This window comes from Amia ocellicauda, chromosome 21 (genome assembly GCF_036373705.1).
Source record: "Amia ocellicauda isolate fAmiCal2 chromosome 21, fAmiCal2.hap1, whole genome shotgun sequence".
In the NCBI taxonomy this organism is placed as follows: Eukaryota; Metazoa; Chordata; class Actinopteri; order Amiiformes; family Amiidae; genus Amia; species Amia ocellicauda.
The window spans coordinates 277,948-298,548 of record NC_089870.1 but is presented as its reverse complement, the minus strand read 5'-3'; the positions used below and the strand labels follow the sequence as shown (position 1 = coordinate 298,548).

The 20,601-nt window shown below is 40.1% G+C and overlaps 1 protein-coding gene across 2 annotated transcripts in view; it reads left to right on the top strand.

The window, feature by feature from the left end:
• The window catches only part of vps39 (VPS39 subunit of HOPS complex), a 51,008-nt gene that overhangs the window by 11,548 nt on the left and 18,859 nt on the right, over positions 1-20,601 (top strand). Inside the window, exons 9-14 of one of the 2 annotated variants that reach the window (XM_066695073.1) lie at positions 6,120-6,240; positions 7,016-7,136; positions 9,003-9,129; positions 9,569-9,711; positions 12,747-12,887; positions 18,973-19,114. In XM_066695073.1, coding sequence (XP_066551170.1) covers positions 6,120-6,240; positions 7,016-7,136; positions 9,003-9,129; positions 9,569-9,711; positions 12,747-12,887; positions 18,973-19,114 — 795 coding nt within the window. Of the gene's footprint in view, positions 1-6,119; positions 6,241-7,015; positions 7,137-8,999; positions 9,130-9,568; positions 9,712-12,746; positions 12,888-18,972; positions 19,115-20,601 lie in introns of both variants that reach the window. The other variant, XM_066695072.1, reaches the window with a different exon arrangement.

Here is a 20,601-nt window from a genome sequence, read left to right as displayed (position 1 = left end):
GATACAGATCATAGCCCTGGTCTGTGGAAGCAAAGCAGTCTTTTTCCATACATAATTATATCTGGTATTATTCAAGTTGGAATACAAAACACATTTCATAATGCTTTGGGCTCCTGAAGGCAAATGGTTCAAAAGTTCAAATGGTCTGCAGTTTGCTTCCAGTGAGTTATTAAAATCAAGGACTGTCTGTTGATTGAGAACACAGGATTTTTCAATTTTCAGGAAAGGAACAAAATTAAGAAATGAAGACTGCCAAGTCTATGACTTTTTATCACACACTTTTCATCACCAGGTAAATTTTATCACCAGTGTCTGTTCATCACCAATTTGCATATGTTCTGCAGTTTGCATATTCAGTTACAAACTACACATGATTTAGAGCAAATATTCCTTAATGTCATACGATTCCAAAACAGACTTTTATCAAATCCTACAGTTACCTGCGGCAGTTGTAGTCTGTTTAACTCATTAGTTTCACCCACCCCTTAGTTATAATGTTTTAATGTCTCCCCTTTTTATAAATTAATGCATCACTCTGTCCGCTTACTGGGTGCAGTCACGTCATGCAGACTGTTCTCATTCTGCACAGAATTCTGCACACCATTTATTCAATGAAGGCTCAGACTGTCTGCAGTAAGTGTGAAAGAAAACTGTTTACATATATGATCTAATATTCCAGTATTTGTTTTAAGTGTTGAATTTATTTTAACTTCTTAGTTAATCTTATTTCATCGCTGTGCCAATAAAAAAATAAAAATACATTGCATAAAAAAGGAAATAAATCGAAATATGTCTGTCTTTAGTTTTTTATTTATTCATGTAGGCCTATGTATTTTTATTTATTTTGGCAGAAATTACCCTCCATATTTATTTACTGAATTGAATATGTACTTGAAAACTGCTGTTCTAGAAGTCTGTCTATAATTTCTAACTGAATATGCAAATTGCTGATGAATATGCAAGTATTTGATGAACTGATACTGGCGATGAAGGGTTGCCAGTGATATTTGTGATGACAAGTGCGTGAAAAAGACAGGATCCCGCCGAGTCATATGTGAGAAATGGTACTGTAATGAACTGGGGCCACAGCGCGATTCAAACCCCGATCTCCTGCGCCGCAGTGCAGCGATCTTACTGCATCACTAAAAGCCCCGGGCCCTTTAGTGAGGCTCAAGATCGCTACAGTATTAAACATTGCATTTTCCTTTTTAGGGAAGAAAAACTATATTCTCTGCTGGTTTAAGGAAGAAGTAGTACATGTTCACTGACTAATACATTTAACAAATATAATAATTTTAATCCTTGCCAGTTACATTTTCTGCACAATTTAAACAAATGTAAATATTTTTGTTAAATATACGTCCTATATGCAGATGTATCAGAACTAATGTTGCATCATAGATTGATGTCCCCCACAGGATTGGTACACCAGTCAGGAATTCACGGAGAGGGGGGCCAACATGAGAGCAAAGAGCAATGTTGAATGAACGGTGGGGGGTCTGGGGGTCCTCTCCCATAGCATTTTGAAAATTAAAACTTAATTTCTCCCAGTGCAAGGTTGCCATGTAGTCTGCTTAATTAAACCACTTACTGATTAATAATCATACGATTCATGGAATCATCTCATTTAATCTTTCTATTGAGGCTCCTGGGTGTGTTGATTAAGCGGAAGCAGCTAATGGCATTTATTTAAAGGACATGCATCCCTTTATTACTATTCATACTATTCAGTCTTATTCAGTGTTAGAATGTGTAATTTTTACACATAATTATTCAACTCTTTTGTTGTAATTAACTAATTCCTGGATCAATTTATATAAAATATATACTCTTTTATAAGTTAATAATATCAGTGCTGTAAGATATATATATTACAAATAGGGATGAGCGAGTACTCGGCTGAAACAAGTATCCGGTACGGATACTGTACTTTTTACGAGTACCAGCATTATCCAAGTGAAATGTGTCAATATCCGTACTCGTGATGAAGAAAAATCCTCATTGGGTAGTACTAGCAGCTGCTAGCTGTGTCTGTCCACATCGCTCTGTGATTGGCCAGCTCCACACAGAGCTCCGCCTCCTCACCGACATAGACTGCTGCAGTTCTGCTGTCACACAGACGTAATCTCGCCTAGTCACAGCGGCCTCTGTCAGCGCGCCACTCTTCTCTCTGTAAATTTAGCCGGGTCACTGTGAGAGCTGAGCTCGAACTCGATGTGCTGCAGTCCCAAGTTACAGCTCGGGACTCTCACTGCTGCTACCAGTTCATTAGAGTTTCGGCTCGCTCCTACCTCAGTAAAACATCTGACTTCAAGAATACAGCCGCAAGACTGAATGCTGTGTCTGTGCATAAATCGCCCAGCTTCACACCGTCCGTTCAATTAAGAAAATAATAAAACACACACACACACCAAATAATTAATTAACATTGTGTTTTACTTTGTGTAGAAATAAAAAATACCTTTCCCCCCAAAATAAAAACATTACGCAGTGATGTGCTCACACATAGAAATATTATACTGTTTAAATTACATATTTAAAGAGTGAAATAAAAGAAAAAAAAACTTATGTTGACTATAAAAACTGTAGTGTGTGCTTTTTACTGCGTACTTCATGTGTTCATTGATTCATTTATTCATTCAAGTTTATAAAAAAATAAATAGTTCTCTTACTCTTGTAATCAAAAACATTGCTCTGAAGCTCAATTCTGAGGCTGTTCTGTAACTAGTTTTTTTTTTTTTTTTCTTCTAAATATAGCATATTCTGATCAACCCACATTCATTTCAGGCTTAAATTAAAATCGCCCGGTTTGCTCCACCCACTTCCTGTTTAAGCGCCCACGCCCATTTCGAGTACGGATAGAGATTATTTAGTTTGTTGAACAGATACAGATAATGGTGTACTCGCTCATCCCTAATTACAGTGAGGGGAAAAAAGTATTTGATCCCCTGCTGATTTTGTACGTTTGCCCACTGACAAAGAGATGATCAGTCTATAATTTTAATGGTAAGCAATCAATCAATCACATTTCAAACTCCACCATGGCCAAGACCAAAGAGCTGTCCAAGGATGTCAGGGACAAGATTGTAGACCTACACAAGGCTGGAATGGGCTACAAGACCATCGCCAAGCAGCTTGTTGAGAAGGTGACAACAGTTGGTGCGATTATTCGCAAATGGAAGAAACACAAAATAACTGTCAGTCTCCCTCGGTCTGGGGCTCCATGCAAGATCTCACCTCGTGGAGTTTCAATGATCATGAGAACGGTGATGAATCAGCCCAGAACTACACGGGAGGATCATGTTAATGATCTCAAGGCAGCTGGGACCATAGTCACCAAGAAAACAATTGGTAACACACTATGCCGTGAAGGACTGAAATCCTGCAGCGCCCGCAAGGTCCCCCTGCTCAAGAAAGCACATGTACAGGCCCGTCTGAAGTTTGCCAATATCTGAATGATTCAGAGGAGAACTGGGTGAAAGTGTTTTGGTCAGATGAGACCAAAATCGAGCTCTTTGGCATCAACTCAACTCGCCGTGTTTGGAGCAGGAGGAATGACCCCAAGAACACCATCCCCACCGTCAAACATGGAGGTGGAAACATTATGCTTTGGGGATATTTTTCTGCTAAGGGGACAGGGCAACTGCACTGCATCAAAGGGACCATGGACGGGGCCATGTACAGTCAAATCTTGGTTGAGAACCTCCTTCCCTCAGCCAGGGCATTGAAAATGGGTCGTGGATGGGTATTCCAGCATGACAATGACCCAAAACACACAGCCAAGCCAACAAAGGAGTGGCTCAAGAAGAAGCACATTAAGGTCCTGGAGTGGTCTAGCCAGTCTCCAGACCTTAATCCCATAGAAAATCTGTGGAGGGAGCGGAAGGTTTGAGTTGGCAAACGTCAGCCTCGAAACCTTAATGACTTGGAGAGGATCTGCAAAGAGGAGTGGGACAAAATCCCCCCTGAGATGTGTGCAAACCTGGTGGCCAACTACAAGAAACGTCTGACTTCTGTGATTGCCAACAAGGGTTTTGCCACCAAGTACTAAGTCGAAGGGGTCAAATACTTATTTCCCTCATTAACATGCAAATCAATTTATAACTTTTTTGAAATGCGTTTTTCTGGATTTGTTTGTTGTTATTCTGTCTCTCACTGTTAAAATACACCTACCATTAAAATTATAGACTCATCATTTCTTTGTCAGTGGGCAAACGTACAAAATCAGCAGGGGATCAAATACTTTTTTCCCTCACTGTACAAACATAACAATAATAATAATAATAATAATAATACATAAATAATAATAATAATAACTAGAAGTTGCAGGCAACTTTGAGGCTTCCAGGTGTTTGTTGTAGAGAAACGTATGCTTTCAGACTGGTAAAATTTTGACGACAATTTTTGCTTAAAAGTATTGGTAAGCAGCCATGGTGTGTTTTCAAGGTCAAGTGCCCCCTCTTGTGGCAAAATATTTGAACACACTCTTCCTTCAACAAACACTTAACATTTAATTAAATATTATAAAGTTAGCTGTGTATTATAAAAGTTACTTTTAAAGCCAGTAACAATCTCAAAAAAACTGAAAAACTTAACTTTTATTTAAATATATCATTTTTAATTAAGTTAGTAATAATACAAATATCTCTGGTATCGTAGTAGATTAGTAAAGACTTTATCTAAATTTTGTTTGATTTTTAAACCAGTACACAAACAAAACTTTAAGCAGCTTTTCAATTTGCAATTACCTTCTAAATATTATTTAGTTGCTTACCTGGTGTTTCATTTGATTGTCACACTGAGTGCTGATATGTACGCTTTATGTAATTGCAGCTTGTAAAAGCAAAATATAAAATTTATTGTATTATTTGTATTATAGCGCCTCACCAAGTATGTGATTATTTTCAGGTCTATGGTTGCATATAGAACGTCTTATGTTCACCCTTTCAACTGTACTGTATACAGCTGGCGATTCCGCACAGTTTTGTATAGACAATGTTACCAAAAGTTATGATAATAACACACAAATTGCACTTTAAGTCTAAAACTTTTGTTCATTGTTGCCATGTTTCTTGATGTAGGAACTTTTCTTATAGAATATTCTTAGAGCACAGTCCAAAGGTACTGTATACCAAAGCACAGTCAAAGCAGCACATTTAAAGTATTATGTACAAGTACAGTTTCATAACAGAAATACTCCATACTTTCACCAATTAAAATACTGAAAAGTGTTCAATAGAGTAGTATTCACCCCTTTGCTATGACACTCAGTATACAAATATTTCAAATGCATTGAATATCCCTTGAAGCACAGTCAAGATTATCATTAAGAAGTGGAAGGTATATGGAACCACTGAGAAACCAAGAGACAAATAACTTACCCAAAAGACTCACAGCTGTAATTGCTGACAAATGTGGTTCTACCAATTATTCACTCAGGGGGGTGAATACTTCTCTAAACATTCCCCCCACTGACTCCCAATAACTGTTGTTTTGCAATAAAAATGGAAAGGTGGTGAGTAGGTTATGTAAATCAAATGGAAAAGATCCCAATTAAATGCATCAACATTTCAGTTTGTAACACACCACAATGTGAACGTCCACAGAGGCTGAATACAAACTATAGCCACTGTACACTGTGAGTTAGATGCTGTTAGATGCTAATGTGCTTTATAATAAAAGGAACAGAAAACCTAAATGTACTTTTTCTGATTGGGTCCTTCAACCTGCTATATATCTATATCCTTTCTATACATTTGAAGTCATGATAAACTCTTGGTTCCAGTCTTCAGATTAAAATGCTTATTCTTGACAAAGGGCAACAATTTAACTTTCTAAATCAGGGCTCTGTGATACCAGTCCTATAGGTATCTTTTAGTTAGCAGGTGTTGTGACTTTATATCCTAATAATATCTTCAATTAGTAATTAATAATTAACACCTGTATTGTACTGAAAACCAGAAACCCCATTGGTCCTCAAAGACTGTAATTGACCCCCGCCCCCATTGTAAAACAAAGTACTACTGGGATTTGTGATGCATCAGCTGATTGATGGGTTAATCCATTGATGGTATAGTGAGAGTGTACTACCCTCTGCTCTCCATTTTCCCTGCCCTCAGAGCACCAGCCCCCCTACATCATCGCTGTGCTGCCCCGCTACGTGGAGATCCGCACCTTCGAGCCTCGGCTCCTGGTCCAGAGCGTGGAGCTTCAGAGGCCACGCTTCATCACCTCTGCTGGGTAAGAGCAGCTCACTAAAGATGTGGGACTGAAAGGGTAACGGGTTATTGGTGCTGTCACTGGGACTGAGTCTGTAATGCCCTGCAAAGATGTCAGTCACTGTGGCAGAACTTGAGACATATGTATTTATTGTGCCGAAAACCTTGAACAGAGCTGTTGATGTACTGCAGTAAGAAGATGCTATATGTGATCCTGAATACATATTGTTGTAAAAGAAGCCATTAACGAGTGGTCCTGTGACCATTGACTGGTATACAAAACTTGGGTTGAAAATGTAGAATGGTTGAGCCTTAGTCCAATCACAGCTGGCTTGAATCTGGTCTGTCTAGATCCACAGGGTTTCCTCAGCTGGTTGCATAACAGTGCTGTTTTATGTTCCCACTGTTGGTTGGGGTCCCTAACTTACCCAGACCTGCCCTGACAGCCTTGTGGTAAGAGCACTGCAGTGGTAAAGGGTGTTCTTGTAGTGGACATCTTGGGTCTTAATCCTTTTAATTCTTATGTCAGTCAGCCTTAGTGATGAGTGGGAACTCGAGAAATTAAAAGGATTTCGGCACACTGCCAACTTAGGACAGCAGTACAGTATAAAGAGGAGTATTGTAGCTTCTGCTGTTCACTGAGAGGGATAAATGCTTCAGCCAGCATGCAGCATGGACATTTTGTGAGCCTTGTGTATAGAAGCTCTCCCATCATTTTTCCTAACAATTGTTGCCAGTGTCAGATTTCTTAAAAATATAGATATCTTTTTTAATTCTCCTTTTCTTTTTTTTTTCAGGACCAACATTGTATATGTCGCTAGCAACCATTTTGTTTGGCGGCTAGTCCCGGTCTCTATTGCAACACAGATCCGACAGTTGCTGCAGGATAAACAGTTTGAACTGGCCCTCCAGCTGGCGGTGAGCAAGCCACCACAGTCCTCTCTATTAAAGGGGTGGCAGGGATTTGAAATGTTATTATATTATGTGGTGAAAATAACTAATCCATTTATTCTCATTATAATTTTTTCAGTATTTTGGGGGCTTTCTTTGATTTGAAATATGTTAGAATAAAAAATAGTATTTGTTTTTATTTATAAATGTCACTAGCGTGCAAATATTTTAACAGCAAGATTTTAAATATTCTAATTCCATTTCAAGATCCACTTTCAACAGTCAAACAATCAGATCATACATTTAGTTTGCAGATAATTAATTATTAATAATTAATTGATTTTTGATTAACACTAGAAGCGCCGACATTTCGAACTACCTATAAGCACCAAAGCCGGTCAATGTAACCGATAGCTCTTTAACAGCTGTGATATGATAATCAAAGCAACTCATTGTATAAAACTCATACGTTTTATTCATGACCATCAAATCCAACATTTACATAGCACAAATGGAGTATTTAAATTGAAATATGATCATAAAACAATAATATTATTGCTATAAATAACATCAAAATGCTTTTTTTCTAAACGCCACACTGCAGTCAAAACAAAAATAACTATATAGCCTACAATAAGCAAAAAGCTCAAAAACAAACAATAAAGGAATGAAACAAGTAAATATTGGAATAATGCTCAGAATCAATATTTTATATTTCACAAATAACTATTGCATTTATCAAAACATAATTGTACACTAAAGTAAACAGTTTTAACACCATGTAAACTTTGTTTTCAACATACTTGTATTCACTGTAGCTTTGTATTTCAATAAACAATTTACTTTTTATATTTATCCTGCATACTTGACAGCGCGTACATTCACACAGGACATGTTTCTGCACTTTCCCTGCGTGAGCTCGTACCTCACACTGCATTTTGACAGCCCTCTCAAGGTGAACACTTTTACTCCACAAATATATAGCATTGCAATGAATGCTCCTCCACTGATAATGTCTGTGAATCATTATTTTGCATGTGGCTGCACTGTTGCACTCTGTACTTACATGCTGTAGCAATCATGTATTGATCAGTAAAAGCACTCGGTGCCATTTGGACCTGGCGTTTCACTCGCAATGTTTTCACAGCACTGGCACAAACCCACGAATGATCTGTCATTGCCAGTATCACTGATGCCCCTGAATCAGTCATGTTCATATACACGGCATTTTCAAAACTCGCTCTTTTCAATCTCCGTTTCCAATCCATGTTTATTTGCGGGTAATCACTATATCCACTCAATTTGAGTACAGTTGTAAGAGGACGCCTGTAATGCTGTACAATGCATGTGTTTTTCAAACACATGAAAGGCTGTAGACAGGTAGAGATTGCCAATTGAGCGCCAGACTGACTGTATTGTAAAGGGCAGGCAGGATTATGCGTTATATTTGAGTCATTATGTATTTAAATGACCGGTCAGAATAACCCGATTTGGCTATTCTAGGTAAATGTAAATGTGTTTATAACTTATTTATTTTCACGTTTATGCAGCTAAAACTCTGTAGGCATGTTTAATATATATTTAGGAAAGTCAAGAATGGGTATGTGCAGTGTATTTAGGAACACAGAGTAATTACAATTTGAATAACCAAATCGGTCAAATTGACTGGCTTTGCGCCTCTAGTGTTAATAAAAATGAAAAATCCATATTTCCCATGAATCTTGTTTTCTGCATAGTTTATTTTTTATTTTTTTATGGGACATTTTTCTTTGGATTTAAATAATAGAAACTCAGATTAACTAACTGCATCATTATGCACTTACAATCCACTGATACTGTCACAGTCAGACCATGCAAGGCCCAGACTTCATGTCAGTTGTTTTCTTGCAGAAGATGAAGGATGATTCAGACGGTGATAAGAGGCAGCAGATCCACCACATCCAGAACCTCTATGCCTTCAACCTCTTCTGTCAGAAGAGATTTGATGACTCCATGCAGGTCTTTGCCAAGCTGGGTACAGGTGAGCCCGGAGCTGGCTTGTAGCACTAGCTATCCACACTTGCAAGGTTACTCCCAAACCTGGAAGACCAGAAGTCGGATAGTAATGGCTCAGCTTTCCTCTTAGCTCTGTGGGTGGATGTTCTGCTTCAGCTTGATTGATTTCAAAGTTTTTCCACTGCTGAAGAGATAGCCACAGTAGAAGCACTACAGGTGCACTACAGTAAGAACAAGTTCCAGATTTTCTGAAAAGCAAGTGGGGGGGGATATAATGCTGAAAATTAGGCTGCCACCGACTATTAATGTGTCCTTGTAATATTGCATTTTTTTTTTTCTATCATAACATTTTGTTATTACAGGCGATTCATGGAAAACCATTTTGTAATTGCAAAGATTTTAGATTTTTTGAGGGTCAATGCAGAGATGCACAAATGAGCAGTTTTTCACTCTACTGATCCCAGATCCCACCCATGTGATTGGGCTCTACCCAGACCTACTACCCTCTGATTACCGCAAACAGCTGCACTATCCCAACCCTCTGCCAACCCTGTCTGGTGCAGAGCTGGAGAAGGCCCATCTAGCTCTGATTGACTACCTGACCCAGGTAAGTGCCCATGCCAAATACTCACTGGCACCCAGTCTTATAACTATAATACACTCATCCAAATCTAAGGTAGTTTTAATTATGGTTCGTTAAGGATAAGTGTGCTCAAGCCTTCTGTTCACTGGTAAATACCTCACTTTAGTCAAATACCAGACCTAATGCATTCCATGTGAGGTCAAATCAGTTACACAAATATAGACTTTAATTAAGGCACTGGTAATCAAGCAATTCAGGAGCTGCTTGTGGTAGAATCTTGCAATGGAATTAAGATGGTATTTTGTTTACTTTTTTAAATGAAGAAAGTAATGATACAGCCTTTATCTTAGGAAACTTAGGTGGGCTAAAATATGAAAATATAATCTGTTATCAGTACTGAGTGTAAATAAAATGTTTAAATGCAGAATTACAAATGTTTTTACATCCAGGTCCACTCTCATTTATCCGCCACTCATTAACCCCCAGTGTACTACAGGGCCAATTATTGGCTAGAGGACTAGAGGGATGATTATCAGTCCAAACTTACACCCACACTAAAGGGTTTTTATTGGACAGTTCTACATAGCAATGAACTGTGTTAACCAGTAACAGAAAGGTTTGTTGTGAGTATTAACCAATCAAAAAGCTTTTAGAACAAACAGATTTTTTTTGTATTGGTTAAAAAAAATCTCTTACGGAAGATGGGGGAAATTGTGGTGTGCTGAAATTGCTCTATAAATGTTTTGAATATTTTCCAGCTTCTGAGACTGATTAAACTTAATTAAGCATTTGAGTATTATACATTTTTAGTTGGGCACATTGTTCAGTATTATAGACAGTTATGACTGATTTGAAAGAGGGGGAGGCAGAAGTTGATGACGGAGGACATAGATGCGAAGGTGTGACGGTACAGATTTAGACGTTTCTAGTTTATTTCAGCTGGTCAACCTGTCAGAAACCCCTTTTCATCCCAAATTATTACAGAATTGACACAAAAGAAAACCACTAAGATTAAGAAATACACAGAAGTAATTTTCAGAGATGTATTCAACACGGCACAAACCGAACAGCCAAATTGTCAGCAAAGAAGAAAGAACGCATCTACACTGAGTCGGACATTTACAATCAATAGAAAGTAAGCAATGCACATTAATTAATATTATTGTTATAATTCAATATTACTGACAGTAATAACAACAATAATAAGTACATTTGAAGATGCTTTTATATTTATTCAACACAGCACAACACGACCATAGAAGGGTTTTGACAGATAAATCAAAACATGATACAACTCCAATCTAAATTGTTTACTATAAACCAAACAGGAACACATAGACCAAAATTTCAAACACTCAGAACCAATAGAAATCAATGTCCAATAAACACTCAACATCAAAAATAATGAACTCGCACACATCTGTAAACCCCCGAATTGGCAATTCATCCCGCCTCCCCTCCTCCCCCTATAGGTTCTTATAATATGTTGTACATAAATGGCAATAGTAGTCCACTTGATTTTAAAATAATCCCTTATTATAATTAATGTCCCACCCCATTAAGATAAGGTAGATAGATTTAAACTTAAAATGTATTATCCATGCAGTCTTATTTGAAGGGGAAACACACTCTCAAACTGCAAGCGTGCAGCTTTACTTTTCTTAGGTATATTTTGTTTCCTTCTGCTCACTTCTCAAGTGGCACTCGGCACAGCACTCATCATAGCATTCTTCCTTCCCACTTCTCAATCCCATGCCTTCATCTCATTCTCTTAATACATTACGTGCATGCATACATTTTTCATTTTTCAGAAAACTAAATGTGGCAGATAAATGAGAGTGGACCTCTATTTGCAAAAAAAACTAGGTTACATGCAGTATGCAGTGCAGTTCCATTCCACAATGGTGAGGTAACATCGATGTATGACGAGACTAAGGACTATGCAATTATGGCTACAAAATGTACAGGTTTTGGTGTACATTTAATGTCCCATACTATGCATATCTGCTTTAATCATGCAGCAGTTAGAGAGCAATTAGAGAAATGTTGATTGAATTCAGAATTCAGATTGGTCTGAGAGGAGGGGAGGTTTCAAACTGAATGTCATCACATTATGTGTCTTGGTCTGTTGTGTGGTTTTAGTTTGTATGAGCTCATACTGTGTCATTGTATATGTTGACATATATTTAGGCTATTTATGTATTTTTGCACAAGAATCTCTGTCATTGTGCAAGGTATAGGAGCTCAGTTCTGAAGATGCAGTTCTTTTTAAATTAGTGTATGTTTCCATATGTGACTTTGTTTTCATTAAGGCAATATTAAAACCAAAGTATCATGTTAAGCCCTATTAACATTTAACACAATTGGTTATAATAGGACATAATATAATAGTTACACTTTTAATATTAATATCCAAGGTTGGTTTTCAGTACAGTAATCCATGTTTAAATGTTAAGCGCAATTCACATTAAAACATCATTGTTATATTGTTAATATTTGTAAAAAAAGTTTTGGTTGCAGGGGCATCACTAGACCCTATGTAGTGGGGCTTCAGCCCCACTTTATTTAATCTCAGCCCCCATGAAAATATTACAATCGAAGAACTATGAAGTAACGACCCCCCGCCCCCCTCCCCCCACCTTCAGGTGTAACCCCTATAACTGTAAGTCGAGAAACGCCCTTGATTGGTAGCATTAGGAAGTGCCTAACTGTAAATGTTCAAATTCTGAAAGGAAGGGTTGTGCACAGTAAGCAACATTAAGTGTTTTACGCATTAAGCTTTTTAGATAATAATAGTTTTAATAGTTCACATGTTGAGGCTAATTACATAACAAGAAGGCAGAAGCATAAACATTTAAAAAGATTAAAATTTTTTAAAATAAAATAAGGATGATATTTGAATAGTGAAAACATTTCAAAAGACCATCCCAAATAGCAGTTCTTACTTTGGGTTGAATAGGACTGCATTGGCAATTTTTTTATTTTTTTATTTTTATAGACAGGCCCTGAAAATGTTTTAGCAGGCCCAGATACATCTCTGTTCCTGTAAACTCTTGCAGAAACGGAGTCACCTGGTGAAGCAGCTGAATGACTCTGACCCCTCCACCACCTCCCCCCTGATGGAGGGCACACCCACCATCAAGTCTCGCAAGAAGCTGCTGCAGATCATAGACACCACACTCCTCAAGTGTTACCTTCATGTAAGTACACAGTACCCATCGTGCTGCCCTCCAGCTGTCCTATCAGCCCCACTATTTCCCTGCCAACCTCTCCTAGTCCACTGCCTCATGTACCATACCACAATGCCATATGCTTGTTGTTGTAATTATTATACCTGTGCTATATTACTGAATGTAACAAGAACAACACAATGTATTTAAAAGGGTGTAGGCCTACCTTTGGCCTTTGTGCCTGCAGGAGTTCTTTTCAATAACTGACTGGCTCAGAAATCCAGGCTGGGAAGATTATTTGAAACACCATCTCCCTTTGACTCGCTGCCATGTTAATAATAAACAAATTATTTTTCCCTTTTGGCCAAGTATACGGCTGAGTTGCAGTGCAGGGTGAAGCGTCACCCAGGGAGACCATTTGCCCAGGGCATGACTTACTCTTGTGAAAGCCCTGCCTATGGTCCACCGGTCCAATGGCTCATCAGCCTACCTGGAAAAATCCAGAATTGCAGAGAGGCCGGTCAGTCTCTGATTCTTTTAATAAATGGCCAGAGACATTTAGAGAAATTCCTCATCCAGCTGTGACAATTACGGCACTCTGAATATCGTTTTCCAGTTTATCACCTAGGTTCTTCTCTGTAGGAGGTCAGGGATCTGAGCAGGCCTTGAAATGTTTTCAGTGAGCCACTGTGTTACACTCTCAACTTGCTGACACAGTTTTATGTTATGGCAAATGTACAGGCACTTGTTGGGGAATTCCATCAACCTCCGATATCATCCATTACTGACAGCAGACTTTGTTTCATTCACCCACTTTTCATTGCACACGCTGAGCTGGCTAGTGGGTCTAAGTTCCCACATGACACAACTACATCAGTGTCAACCTTGCTGGCCCCCCCATGACATCATCAGGAAAGTTCCCCAAGACAACTGCTGCACACACCATCCCCGCTGACTTCAACTTCTGCAGCCATCTTCACCGAGACGCAGGGCCTGCTCCAGACACCACTTTAGGGAGTTAATCTCTGCTGAACACGTATGGCGCAGGACCCCTCCACCTTCGCCTGTGAGCAACCGCTTCAAGGACCTGGAGGGTCACGTAGACAAGCACCTGGACCACTTGGTGGAAGCAATGAAAGCCCAACGGGAGTGGATGGAAGCCCTGTTGGACTGGATCCGACATTGTAAAAATGCGGTTGCGACCTTTAAACGCGTCTTTTGCATTCTGGATTCTCTTCCGGAAAAAGCAGAGCACATCCTTCAGCAGCCATTGAAACATCGCAATAAGTTGGAAAACACTTGAAACTTATGTGTGAAGCCCCCCCCAGCGTGAGAGTCTGTAGTGATAGATAGAGAGAGATGCAGGCTCTCACTGCAGGCTAAACATCGCCACATCAGCATCACAGTCAGAAAACAGCACACACATCTGCACAACTGTTACAGATGTTAGAATAAGCAGACAGTCTAATTTCTGCCTCCATCTAAATAACTATTTAATTCACTATACTATATTCTTATGCAAAATCTGCAGCAGAAAGCCTGTCTTACACCCAGATGAATGCTTCAAGAAGCATCATACACTGCAGACACACAGATAGACCATTGAGCATTGCAACACAATTGCACATTATATATAGCTTTTAGGTGATTGATTGTTTTTGCATATTTTTGTGCATTTGTGCATCAATTTCTCTTTTGTTTTCAAACCTTGCCACATGTAAATAGTTGTAAATATTGATGTAAAACATCAATGCACGACCAGCGTGCAGTTCCCCCCCTTCTGGATGATGAGGCACGCAATGCAAGTGTTTTCCTGGCAGCCTCTGCCAATATGTCTGAGCCATCCCCGGGAGTGGCCACACCAGGGAGTCATAGTGTGGCTGCACCAGCTGATTCCCATAAGGAGGAGTTCAGAGCTCTCCTTTCTAGGGCGGCCTTGGCAGTGGATGTCACATGGCCATTGGTGACTTCCACCAAGCACAACCAGCTGGATGAGGATGCTAACACACTTCCAGCTGAGACTCTCCCACTGCTGGACAACTTCCTGGAGGTGATTCAGTCTTCCCAACCTCTTCTCCCATGGCTCCACGGGTGATGTAGTCCATATTAAAGACCTCGCCAGCTTCCCACCTATAGGGGATGCAGTGACTGCTCTGGTACAGGGGCCCACTCTGGAGAAAAGGGACAAAGATCCACTCCACTCTATTGATACTACTGATACAAGACTGGTAAACAAACGGTTTCTTCACCAGCCTTTTGTTATCCCTCAGTCATCTGCATTTACCTCCTGTGAATTAAGACAATACCGAACAACATTTGAGTAAAATACTGTAAACCAGGGTTAGTCAGTAATTTCTTGGTCAAGGTATAGTCAAGGTCCAGACTCCAGAGGGGGGGAAAGCCATACCTCCAAATGCCCCTTTCCAACACACACACACACACACACACACACACACACACACACACACATACATATATGATTCTGTGAATTAGTAATATACCCTGTTGCTTAAATATTTAGTACATTCATTTGACAAAGTACAAAAATAAATGTAGATATTAGTATTAAAATGCTTTCAGACCACTTTTATTGTTTTAATTTGTTAAAGATTATTGTAGGCATATAGATAAACTTTCAAGCATTTTGTGTCTTCTTAGATTCAGGTCTTTACCATTTCCCTTTATCACTATACAAAATTAATATTTGCAAAATGAGGGCAAAGAGGAATGAGGAATTCACGGCAGGGGTTTTGGGGGGCCTCCCACATAAAATGCACATCCAGTGAAAACTCGCACATCAGCCAACATTATGCAGGCAAACTAGACATGGTTTCTGGTACTTTTCAATCACAGAGATCTATTTTAGTGGAGCTCTTGTAATTGAAACGGGTGAGGATGTTCAACTTTCGATTTGTTCGCCTGCTAGAGGCTAGAGGATGTGTGAGATCAGTGTGTCTTCATTTCCGCCACTGATGTAGGAGTTTCTAGGTGAATACTATCAATGGCACCATGCCCCCCCACCCCTCCAAAATACACCACTGGTCATGTGTATGCACATTTATATTTTGGAGGTGAGGTTGAAATATGTCCACATGACAGAAAATCCACAGTTTAGCTGTTTATGTATAGAAATCAGGAAAACAAACTGAATACCTGTTTTTTTTTTTTTAAGAGTACATTGTGATATTGTGAGTCGTCCGAAACATGAATCTGTGAGCAATCAACTAATTAACAGAGGAACAGTAGCTCTATAGGACATCCCATATTACAGCAAATACATAACATCACATTGGCTAATAACCAGGAAGGGCTGCTACTAGGTTCTACACAATAAACCTCTGTAACAATACAGTTAAAACAAAATTCAATCATGATAATAAGACTAAAATTATTCTCACGGTCCATTCAAGAGCGTCTGGTGGTCCGGATTTGGCCCGTGGTCTGCCTATTGACTATCAGGGTGGAATTTCCCCAGCTTCAGTGGCCCTCAGCCTACAGAGGGTGCAGAAGGCATTTGAGGAGGCATCCAGGTTCTCCCGGATCCCACAATACGAACATCGTGGCATGTGGCCTTCTCACCTGGCAGGCAGAGAGAGGGGGGCTCCCCACCCCCAACTTCCCCCAAACCTCCAGCCCTGGCCCCTGCCTTGAGAAAGAACACCCAGGGGAGAAGTGGTAATATTTATGCAGGATGTGGCTCCTCCAGCTAAGTTGCCCAGGCATGAGTGCCCCATATGTGTCACAGCTGTCCCAACCCCTGCACAATCATAGACTGACCAAACTGGCAACTGGCAAGCCTGCACCCAGACTCCAAACTATGAGACGCAGATATGCCCTCCAATTCAAAGCCCCTCCCTTTTAAAGGCATGCTCTATATTAGAGTGACAATCAATTGAGTGTCTGCCTGTTGGGTCCACCACGTGCCCAGGACGGGTTTTACTTCTGGTACTTCCTAGTGCCCAAGAAAGATGGGGGCTTCAGGTCTATACTAGACCTGAGGGGCGCTTGAAGGGACAGCGCATCCTACAGTCCATCTAGCTGGGCAACTGGTTCACGTTGATCGACCTCAGGGATGCCTACTTTAACACATTTTCAAAGTGCATGAAAGTGGCTCTCGCTTCGGCTGAGGGGAGTCAGGATCTTGCATTACTTGGACGACATTGACAGTGTGACAATGTTGGGACTCTCTGTTCATCACCAGAAGAGCATCTTAATTCCATCTCAGTCTATAGTTTTCCTGCATGCTTGCCTCCCTGTCGGGTGACATGGTCAGGTCGTTGGAACTGTCCCTCTCTTACTTCAGAGAGAATGCATCATTTTCTGTTGGCAGCTTTTCAAAAACTGTTAATGGCAGCAACCTCGAGAATCCTGCCCCTGGACCACATGAGAAAGCGCCCTCTGCAGGCTTGAAAAAGACCGCCTTCTTTGGGTTTCCTGTTCCTACCTCAGACCACTGGAATGGTGGAGGTCCCCTGACCATCTACACCTCGGATCCCCCCCTTGGTTGTCCTCACCCAAGAGAAGTCGTCACCACAGACACCTCCAATTTGGGAAGTGGCGCTGTTTGGAATGGCGTAGAAGTTTGAGGGAAGTGGAGTGGGCATTGGAAAAGGTTGCGACATTTCCAGTTGCCAATTCAGACAAACGTGCTAGTATGCAAGGACAACACGACAGCAGTTGCTTAAATTAACCACCAAGGGGGTTATGGTCCCCCAGTGTCCAGAAAGTAGCATGCCAGCTCTTATTGTGGACACACCCTCTCCATTTGGGCATTCCATCTACCGGGAGTCTCCAACCGGACAGCAGATTTACTGTTTTGGGGAGGTCCGGAGAGTTCTGAGTGGTGTCTGCATCCTCATGTTGTGCAGCAGATTTGTAAACGATTCCAGAGGGCTGGGTGGACTTCTTCGCTTCAAGAGAGTCAACACATTGCCCAAGTTGGCTCTGGAGAGGACAGACCAGAGCCAAGGTGCTGCTAGTCGCACCCCAATGGTCCAGATGCCAGTGGTTCTCTCTACTGGTTCAGTTGCTGTGCCTGGACCAGTGTTATGGAATCCAGATCTGGTACTGGTTTCAATTTTGGGTCTAGCTTCTGAATGGAGCCATTTGACAGTGCTGGGTCTTCCTGCTAAAGTGATGGAAACCTTACAGGTGACCAGAGCCCCTATTACTAGAGCCCAGTACTCCTACAAAAGGAGTGTTTTCCAGGACTGGTGGGAATGACTGAGTCACACTGAGGATGAGTCCCACCTTCTTACCTAAAGTGGTAACTTCCTTCCACATTAACCAGCCTGTGGTGTTGGAAGCATTCAGACCTCCCCCTCATGAGTCAGATGAAGAAAGAAGGTTTAATAAATTGTGTCCGGTGTTGGCATTGCAGAGGACTGCTCAACTGAGCAGAACAGTTCAACTGTTTGTTTGTTATAGTGTCCGTATAGTGTATGACAAGCCCTGTAAAAATGGAGACTGGCACATTGGGTGTCTGATGCTGTTAGAGTTGCTTATGAGACCTCTGGGATTCCTAACAGGTGATGGTAATGCCCACTCTCCCCAGGGACAAACAACTTTGTGGGTTTCACTGGAGTATCTATGTCAGGTGGCTACATGGACAGGCCAACAGAAGGTTCTACTGTTTGAATGTTACAAACCGAGACAACTTCTCTGAGCTTCTCTGCCCAGCCAGCCAGCACCATGAGCCTCTACTGTTATGCCATGGACCAAGTTATTCCAGATGCAGGACTCCACAATGGCTTTGGTATAGCCTTCCCAATTTATGAACAAAGAATGACAACCATTACCCTTCAGGTTTGTGTTCCTGGCAAACTTCATGGGATGGAAAATGGCATTATCTATTGCATGGAGACCCCCCTTGAGAGGAAGTGTAGGCAGAACTCCTTTCTAGCAACAGGGGCCTGATTGGAAGAACAGTTGTTATTCTTATTTCAGTGAAGCAGGGTTAAGACAATGACCCAACATTATTTGAATTCTTTATTAAGTCATTCTGTTTCTAGATTTAGAAGTTCACATAATGTATTTTATTTACTCCTGAATGCCATTACCCACTCTTTCAGTTCTATTGTGGTGCTGGGCTCAAACTGTGCCTTTCCCCTTCTAGACCAATGTAGCCTTGGTGGCTCCCCTGCTGCGGCTGGAGAACAACCACTGTCACATAGAGGAGAGCGAGTATGTGCTGAAGAAGGCCCACAAGTACAGCGAGCTCATTATCCTCTATGAGAAGAAGGGCCTGCACAGGAAAGGTGAGCACTGCTAAGAAGAGAGAAGTCCAAAACATTTTTCTCAGTAGAATATAATAATGTATAATATGAAATGTAAACATTTTGTGTTGTATGTACAGCTGTCATTTTGCCGGCGGGGGGGCCTATTACAAATGTCTTAAGCAGGAAGACTCTTCTGCATTATTGTTCAATCAAACAGTAGAACAATACAAAATATAGGTAATATTAACAAATACACACAAACAGAAAAAAAAATAGATTTAAAAGAACAATGTGCAACTTACATTGCAAATAGTTTTTTTTAAGTGTTATAAATTTGCCGACTTAAAATCCATACTTTAAAAGGAGATAATACACTTTTTAGATTCAAATCAATAAGTAAAAGTATGATGTGTAAATGGATCAGTTTCAATGCTGTTGTTGCCCTTTCAGTTATGTGGAGGTTCTGTGCCACAAAACCAAAATATTGACGATTGAGTTGCAATGTTTCGCTATTAGTTTTAAAAACAATTCTTAAATGGTAACCTAAGGTATCCTGGCAATTTGTCATTCTATTTTCATCACAAGCTGTTCATAACCAGTGACAATTCATCCCCGATAATTCATCACTGACAATTGTTCACCGGTAAGAAAATTACTAGTTAAGCTGTGCTAAAACAAATAGCAATATATTAAATATGATACAGTATGTAGAACCCATCTCTGAAATAACTGGAAAAGTCGTTGAGATAAAGCAAATAGAACTTTAATCAAGCCGGCTTGGAAGCACCACGTCAGGGAATTCCTTCAGTGAGAACTTAATGTTTACAAACATGAGTGCAACTTTATAGAAAAATGACGTAGGATGTTGTGGCCATTCATCCAATCAGAAGGTACCAGTCAGAGTCCGTTTACGACTGTCTTCCCATGGAGAGGTGATGGATCCAAAAAGCAGATGTCCGTCTTTGATGTGCAACTAGGAAGATGGATCCCACAGTCGTCATTTAACAACTGTCAATCGCTCATTAACAAAAACAGTTCCTGCCTATCTGGAGAAATGATTTAGTCCACAAACAGATTTTCAACAAACAGCTGTAGGCTATTTCGGCACTGTGTAATCTTTTATTACTGACAGGAATTTCTAACATGAACCTTGTTGACCTTTTGCTTAGCTTGCTGAAGCTAGTCTGTATACAAGCTACTTCTAATGCTAGTATTAATATAAAACATTATATAATTATCACAAAACACTTTCTTCAACTTTCCTATCCAGAGTCTTCACAGTACATATTAACTTTCAAATTACATAAATAAAACCCCAATAGAGCTATACATCATAAATATTAAATTCAGTAGCTACATAAATAGAACCCGGTAACTTACTGTCTCGTTTGTTTTAGGTCGAATACTTCTTAATGTCCTGCAGTGATTCAAAAACAGACTTTTATTAAATCCTACAATTACCCACGGCAGTTGTAGTCCGTTTTTCAATTCTGTACTCTCACCCCTTAAACTCCAATACCAGTGTA